At 42.5% G+C, this 8,650-nt stretch overlaps 1 protein-coding gene across 1 annotated transcript in view; it reads left to right on the top strand.

Annotated features, from left to right (window-relative positions):
- LOC109372035 (zinc finger protein 599-like) overlaps positions 1-6,902 on the top strand; it is a 45,105-nt gene extending 38,203 nt beyond the window's left edge. The window contains exon 4 of the mRNA XM_019624876.1: positions 4,858-6,902. Coding sequence (XP_019480421.1) covers positions 4,858-5,951 — 1,094 coding nt within the window. The 3' untranslated portion in view covers positions 5,952-6,902. The remainder of the gene's footprint in view (positions 1-4,857) is intronic.
- Positions 6,903-8,650: the final 1,748 nt, after the last annotated feature.

The raw sequence follows: 8,650 nt of genomic DNA, 5'->3' as shown, positions 1-8,650 counted from the left end.
TGTTCCCCTTCCCCCAATTCCCCAGCACTGTTCCCATCCCTCCAATTCCCCAATAAAAATCTTAAAAAAAAAAAAAAAGAACAACCAAGAAGAAACGCAATGAGATACAAGAAAACTCAGAAAGGCAGTTCATTGAGTTCAGTAATAAAATTTATGAGCAGACTACCTTACCAGAGATTAAAACTATAAAAAACAACCAAAGAAATTCTAGAGGTAAAGAACTCAATAAATGAGATGAAGGATGTAGTAGAAGCATTGGGAATAAGCAGACCATATGGAAGAGAGAATTAGAGGACTTGAAGATAGATATCTAGAAATGATTCAGGTGGAAGTGGAGAGAGAACTAAGTTTTTTTGTTTGTTTGTTTTTAACATGAAGAAACTTATGAGAACTATCTGACTTCATTAGAAAGGGCAACATAAGGATAATGGGTATCCCAGAAAGACAAAAGAGGGAGAAGGGAACACAGTCTATTCAAAGAAATAATTGATGAGAACTTTCTAAATCTAAGGAAGGAACTGCACTTTCACATACAAGAAGCTAACAGAACACCTAATTATCTCAGTACAAAAACAACTTTCCAAGATGCATTATATTAAAACTATAAAAAGTTAATGACAAGGGCTGGCCTAGTGGCTCAGTTGGTTAAGAGCTCTCTCAAGTGTGAGCAACAGCAGTTCAATTCCTGGCCCGAGCTGAGCTGCCAACAGGTGGTAGGATGGTTCAGCTTAAAAAAATAAAATAAAATGTGGATGACAAGGAATTTTCAAGGCAGCCAGGGGAAAACCCAAAGAAACATTGGGTTATCAGATTTCTCAGCAGAAACACTACAGGCCAGGAGACAGTGGCATGGCATATTCAGATATTTAAAGGTAGACAACACCAGCCAAGAATAATATATCCAGCAAAGTTATCCTTTAGATATGAAGGAGAAATAAAGCCTTTTCCTGACAAAAGCTGAGGGAATTTACCACCCAAAGACCAGCATTACAAGAAAGGTTAAAAGGAACTCTTCTACCAAAACCAAAAAGACAAAAGTAAAGAAAACTTTGAGTAAGGTGACAGAAAAACAAAATTGCAACTCTATTTCAGAATAGGATGTTAAAAACCTTAATTATAACAAAGGTTATAGGGAGGAAAGCATTAAAAATAACTACAGCTACTGCAATTTGGTAACGAATGCACAACATAAAAAGGGATAATTTGTGACAACCAAAACATTAAAGGGGAGGAGAAAAGGGATGGAATTTATATAGTTGAATGAAGATAAGATACTATGAGAAGAAAAAGGACTATTTTATCTATGAGACATTTTATACAAACCTCATGGTAACCATAAAACAAAAATCCAGAGCTGAAATATAAAACAAAAAAAGAGGAAATGGAGAAAAACATCATAGAAAACCCTCAAATAAAATAGCAGATAGAAATACAAGGAAAAAGAATCAATGGAGATACAAAACAATCAGAAAACAAATGATAAAGTGGCAGTAGTAAGACCTCATATATCAATAATCACCCTAAATGTAAATGAACTGAACTCACCAATTAAAAGCAGAGTAGCAGAATGGATTTAAGAAACAACACTTGGGCCGGCCAAGTGGTGCACTGGTGAAGAGCTGGCTTGGGACGCCAGCTCTGAGCAGCAGGGCCCCGGTTCGGATCCCACATNGCTCTTAACCAACTGAACCACCCAACCAGACCCCCCACCCTTATATTTTAAATTCACAATAAAGAGTGAGCCCGTGAAGCCCTAGGCCCCCACCCTCAACCCCAATAAAAGCAGAACCCTAGGCCTATGCTCTATACCTGTGGCTCCAGGTGTACCGTGTAATTTCCAGGTCTTGTAAGTAATAAACCTGTATCTTTTCAAAGTTTCCTGATGGTTATTGCTAAAGGGTTTCTTGCAGTCATAATAAGAGACACATGGACTGGTCCAGCCACAACATTGGTTATTGATAGACTGAGACCGGTACAAACAGACACCATCAAGCAAACCACTTATACAGTCAGTCCTTCGTATCCACATGTTCCGTATCATTGGGGTCAACCAACAACGGATCAAAAGTGGAAAAAAGTTACATTGTTGCTGACGTGCTATTTAGTTAGGCCTGTGTAGTTCAGTACAATGGTTGCATCTGTGCTGAACATGTACACTTTTGTCATTCCTTAAACAATACAGAATAACTATTTGTATGAGGTATTATAAGTAATCTAGAGATGATTTGAAGTATAGGCAGGATGTGCTTAGATTATATGCAAATACTCAGCCATTTTATATAAAGGACTTGAGCATCTGCAGATTTTGGTATCCACAGGACATCCTCGAACCAATTCCATGTGGATACCAAGGGATAACTGTATACATGGAAATTGAAAAAGGCAGATAACATATTTAAACAAAAAGTGGCTGAAAGCTCTGCAAATCTGGTGAGGGAAAAGGATATCCAAATTCCAAAAGGAAGCCCAAAAGATAACAGAGAAATTAAACCTAAAGAGGTATATAGCTAAACATAATTGTCAAAAATCAAGGAGAAGTTTGAAAGTAAAAGTAACAGGTAAAGATACATATATAGACATACAGAGTAAAGTAAAACTAAGGGTGATTTCATAAGTCATTTTTAACCCTAGTATAAAAATTAAAGATTAATCATTGTAACCACAAGATTTGTTTACTAGATACACAAAAGAAAAAAGAAATGAATTCTGACATCAGTAATAAAAAATGTGTGAGGGAAGTAAAAATGTATGTGATTGAAGTTAAGTTGTAATTAGCTCAAAATAGATTGATAAGAGTCTTATACAAGCCTCAGTAACCACAAAGAAATGCAAGAAAGATAAAAAGAATCAAAGTGTATCACAAAAAACTCATAAAGGAGAACAGGGATAAATGAACAAATGCATACAATGGTGATGGTAAGCCCTTAACTATCAATAATGACTTTAAAAGTAAACAGAAGGAGTGACATAAGCATCATGGTGGAGTGAGAAGACCCATTTGTATGTTAAATCTACAACTAGTCAGACACCTGTAGCCCAACAAAGGTTCCTCAGCTCAACACCTGAGAGGTCCACCTATCTGAAGGAGGACATATAGCAACACGGGAAGCAGGATGGGGGTAAATTTGGGGTGGTGCCTGCAGACAGTTCCCTGCCCCCTGCAGCTGAGCCTGAGGCCCCAGCCAATGTAGTATTGGTGGAGAAGTTGGGGTGTGACCCCCACACTATGGCCAGGTGGAGGTTAAGAGAAGCAGAAGTATGGGCACCTGAGAAGCCGGTTCCCACCCCTATTGCAGCAGGGCCCGGTAACAGCAGGGGAGATGCATCTACAGACTCCTGGCTATAGAAGAGCAGTGCCAGCAGTCATAGAGAACCAAGTAACAGCCTGATGGGCTCAGGAACCCAGCCTCTCACCATGGTAGTGGTGCCCCAAAACCCAGGTGACCCAGATGTCAAAGGGGCAACCACCACCCCAGTCACCCAGGTGACAGTTTCCACAGTTACAGCTATGTTCCCCCACCACGACCCCAAAGGCACAAGTAGCACAGGTAAAACAAAACAAACTTCCACTATACAGCATCTACTAGAAAACAAAAGAAAGACCTAATTATCAACCTGCGGAATTGTTAAAATGGGACCTAATAAGAAACGACTTCAAATGCACCAGCAGAGGAACAACCAGCACCATGTCAAGCACCATGAACAACCAAGGCAACATGATAACAGGAAATTACAATTCTCCAGAAACCCAACTCAAAGTCATGGAAGATTGTGATCTGAATGATAGAGAATCGTAAAGAACAGCCAAGAAGAGGGCCGGCTGAGTGGCGCNCCTTGCGTGGTATAATGTTCAATTCAGATGAGGCTGTAAATCAGCACCTTGTTCAGTTTTTCGCAAATAAAGACAGGTCCTTCTATGAACAAGGAATTATGAAGCTCACTGAAAGATGGCAAAAGGTTATTGAACAAAACGGGCAATATATCATTGATTGATCTTTGGTCTTTATATAAATAAATGACCTTTGAAAAACATAGACAAAATACGTCATGACTTTTCCGACAACCCAATAAATATTTATAATTTTTGCTATCCAGATTGTACCTGTTTTGTGCCAGGAATATATGGCTAGTCCTCTGGCACAGCAGACTTAATATGTCTGCTCATATTGTGCTCATTCTACCTTGTAAACTTTGTCTGGGGAGTAGCAATGACTGTGATCACTGGCACCCCAGTCAGAATCCTGGGAATCTGCTCGCCCTCTGCCTCTATGTGTTTCTACCTTCATATCTCCAACGTTCTCTCATAACCTAAATTTCCCTAGGCATCTAGGTTTCACTTAAGACTGATTTTGTACATTCTGTCTCTTTTGCCTGCACCACCCCCTTCCACTTCCTCTGTCAGGCAATTTCTACCTCTCTATGAGGAAACAACTCCTGGCGTGCCTCCTGGGAAATCTCTTGTGATTTCTCACTGCCTCATCTGGACTGGAATTGGTGCATCTATTATTTGTGCTCTCCTAGCACCATGATGAGAGGTTCTCTCTTAGAGCCAACATACTGTATATGATGTCATCACTGTTCTGTCCACCCTCCTTCACTCAGGAGTATAAGGAGGATTCTTCCACCAGACCTTCTGTCCTCTGCCCCAGCATCCCCTCTTGAGTTTTCCCTTTTTAAGTGTCAAGAGCCCAAGGAACAGAAAAAACAAAATTGTAAACCTGGGTTTCAGAAATGTGAAAACATAACAGGCTCAGAGGCATTATTTTCATCCTCATTTTCCCTCGAAAAGTGGTGATTTTGTTTCTTCTATGTTGGCATCACTAATAGTTCACTCTTATGTATTGAATTCTTTTTCAGGAGCCAGAGCAAAATCAGAAACTACAGAGGCAACCACTTCTCAGCTGCTCTTGTCCAAGGGGTCCTCACTTCAGTTACGGCTGAGACAGGGAGCTTCAAGGAACTCCAGGGCTAGAAAAACCAAAACTCAGGAAGGGCCATCAGAAATGCAGGAAGGAACCTTAAGGCCAGTGAAAGACCCCCACAAGAAGACTGGCACTGGGAAGATGAACCCTAAATGCAGTAAGTTGGGGACAGGTGACAGTCTACACTCAAGGATTTTACAGCCGCGAGTCTCCCCAGTAGGTGTTCTCCATAACAGTCACGCACACAGACGAGTTAAAGACCCCATGAAACAAGCAGGGAAGAACCATTATGAATACAGTGACTGCCAGAATGTCAGGAATCGGGATCTCGTACGTGACTGTGTCCGTGCTAAAGCAAAGCCCTATGAGTGCATACAGTGTAGGAAGACCTTCAGCTGTACATCAGACCTCATGCAGCACCAACAGATTCACACTGGAGAGCAGCCTTTTGAGTGCAAAGAATGTGGTAAAACCTTTTGCAACAGTTCTGCTCTCAGGCGACACACGAAGAGCCACGCTGAAGAGAAACCCTATCAGTGCAGTAAATGCGGAAAGGCCCTCCTCAACCATTCTAATTTAATTAAGCATCGGAAGACCCACACTGGAGAAAAACCCTTTGTCTGCAAAGACTGTGGGAAAGCCTTTTGCTACAGATTTAACTTGAGCCAACACATGCAGATTCACACTGGAGTGAAGCCCTATGAGTGCAGTGAATGTGGGAAAGCTTTTTGTCGCAAGTCACACCTCACGGAGCACAGGCGGATTCACACAGGAGAGAAGCCCTATGAATGCGATAAATGTGGAAAGTCTTTCTCCTTCCACTCCGGTTTTATCCAACACAGTTGGATCCACACTGGCGAGAAACCCTTTAAGTGCAAAGAGTGTGGGAAAACTTTTTGCTCCAAGTTTAATTTGCGTCAACACATGAATATTCAACACATTGGAGGGAAGCCCCACACGTGCAATAAATGTGGAAAGGCCCTCAGTCAACACTCACCTTGTGTTCATCATATGACTCACACCGGCTAAAACCCTTTGAATGCAGAGTCTGTGGGAACGCCTTTTGCTACTACTCTGTTTCAGTAGACACTTGAAGAGTCACACTGGAGAGGAGCCCTAGGAATGCATCAAGTGCGGGAAAGCTTTCATTCTCAAGTCCCACCTCATAAGACACCAACAGATTCCCATGAGATAAGCCAGTAAATGTGGAATTGGTTTCACTTAATATTCATCTTTATCCAGCATAATAGGATCCTTACTGTAGGAAACAGTATTTTTTTTTTTTTACTACTTCATAAAATAACCAAAACACCCCCTCCCTTGCTCTCCTGCTCCCATGGTTACATCCTCTCATTCACCTCTCCCGTACACCACAATGGCCTATTTTCTCCAAGGTCACTGGCTCCAGACAGGACTGTGCGGGGTTTCCTGCTTAGTGCTCTGGAGCCCGGTCTCTAGAGCCATAACACTTGGTGTCAAATCCTAACTCGGCTGGCTAGGAGCTGTACTGCCCTGTGCAGGTTACTAAAATTCTCTCTGCTTCAGTTTCCTCAGTGGTAAATGGGTAATTTAGTAATGTAGTACTTACTGCACAGGGCTGTTGTGAGAGTAAATGGTTTCATGTATGACAAATCTAAGACAGAATCCGTTGCTCCCTGAGTGAGTGTGGGTTTGGCAGTTAGGGTCCTACTGTGTCATGCCTGGATTCAAGACCTTTATGAAGCAATTTGTGAAGTTTTTGGTTAAACAGCACAGATACCAGAGACAGTCAGACTCAGATTCCCGGCTTGGATCAGGTGCTTACCATTTTCGCCCATTTCAGCAAATCAAATTACTTCCCTCAACCTTCTTTATCTTTGTCTACAAATGGCGCCTTTCAAGGAAACTGCCCCATTTGGATACCATTAGGAACACCTAGAATGAACTCATTCCGTTTTACTTAGGATATAAAAAGACTCTAAGACATAAAGAGCAACATCAGCAAGGTAGTAGAATAGTAAGTTCCAGCCTTCATGCTGTCACAGCCTCCAATTTGACAGTGATTCACACACAAAAATGCCGTCTCAAAAGCTGTAGTATCCAGGTGGGAGACTGCAGCACTCAGGTAGAGCAAAGAAATGAGAAAAGATGCATTGAAGATTGGATCAACAGTTTCAGTTTACTTGCATCACCTCTACCTAGATCCATTTAGATGAACACCGAGAGAGATGCTCTCCACCGAGGAGCTGTCTCATGTGGAAAAATGAACTGTTTGACTGTAAATCCAGGGTCCAGGCCCTCCCCGGCAGACTCGGGTTCCAGCTGTTTCCAAGGTTACTCCAGCCCCCACCCACCTACCATCCTAGTGGCCTGCACCCACAGACCCAGGCTTAGTCCTTCCCCAGTGCACCCTGGGGCCAAGGTACCCCACTCAGACTCAGGTTCCAGACCTACATACCCAGTTTCCAGGCCAGCCCCTCTAGACCAGCACCCATGAACACAAGCTGTAGGTTCACCCCTGTTGTTCCTGGCACCAGGCCACCCTTCAATCTCAGATTCCAGGTCTAGCTCTATGGGCCCATGCTCTATTCCAGCCCATATGACCCAGATGCCAGGTCAGCCCCGGTAGACCCAGGCGCCAGGCCTGCCACATTGGTTCCTGGTTACAGGCCAGATCCTATGCATTCAGGCTCCAGGCCTGCTGCCAGAGGCTTAAGCTCTAGGCCCACCCCAATGCCAGGTCAAGCCCAAGCTCCAGACCTGTCCATATGGACAGGCTACATGGCTAGGTCTTTGGCCCAGTGCCAAGGTCTGGGTGACTGGGTTGGTGTCAGACCAGCTCCTACAGACCCTGGCACCAGGCCTGTCCACCCCTGGACTCTGGTACCAGGCTTTCCTGAGGAATCCACCAGCTGCCTCGCCCAGAATGTCTGCCCAGTCTGGTTGGTGAAGGGCTGTCCATGTAGAAGCCTATCTATAATTACTGGAGGAGGTAACTTTTTAAAATGTGCAGGCACCAATGCAAGGCCGCAGGGATCATGAACAATCAAGAAAACATTGTCACCAAAGGAATGAAATAAAGCATCAATAACTGGCCCTAACAGTGTGGAGAGCTACAAAACAGACTGAAAAATAACTACCTTAAGGAAGTTCAGTGACCTCCAAGAGAACACAGACAGCTAAGCAAAATCGGGATAACTACGTGAACAACACAAGACGTTCAACAATGGGATAGAAATCCTAACCAAACAAATTATGGGACTAAAGAACAATGACTCACCTGGAAAATTCAATACAGAGCTTCAAAAGCAAACTTGATCCAGCAAGGGAAGAACCAGCGAGTTCAAAAACATTCCTGAAAGTACACAGAAACAAAAAGGAAAGAGAGAAGAAAGTCTACTGGACTTAGGGGGCACTAGTGTAAGCCCTAACGTTTGTTCGTTTGTTTTTATTACAAAGTAAGTGCCTGACTTAGCTTTGATTGTCAAGGTATCCATTTCAAAGAGCATCTGCTTCAAAAATAGCAATCTTGAATCAACACATTGCCAGCCAGACAACTAGCTGAAGGGCCAGGCCACCTTCCCCCACTGAGGCGCCTTTGTTTTAGAGGTCCTTTGTTAATATTAATAACTGACCACTTGGACTACCTGCTTTCTCTTCCGACACTTTTATATATATATATATATATATATATATATATATATATATATATATATATATATATATATATATATATATATATATATATA

This window comes from Hipposideros armiger, unplaced genomic scaffold (genome assembly GCF_001890085.2).
Source record: "Hipposideros armiger isolate ML-2016 unplaced genomic scaffold, ASM189008v1 scaffold_609, whole genome shotgun sequence".
In the NCBI taxonomy this organism is placed as follows: Eukaryota; Metazoa; Chordata; class Mammalia; order Chiroptera; family Hipposideridae; genus Hipposideros; species Hipposideros armiger.
This window is presented reverse-complemented; position numbering and strand designations above follow the sequence as displayed.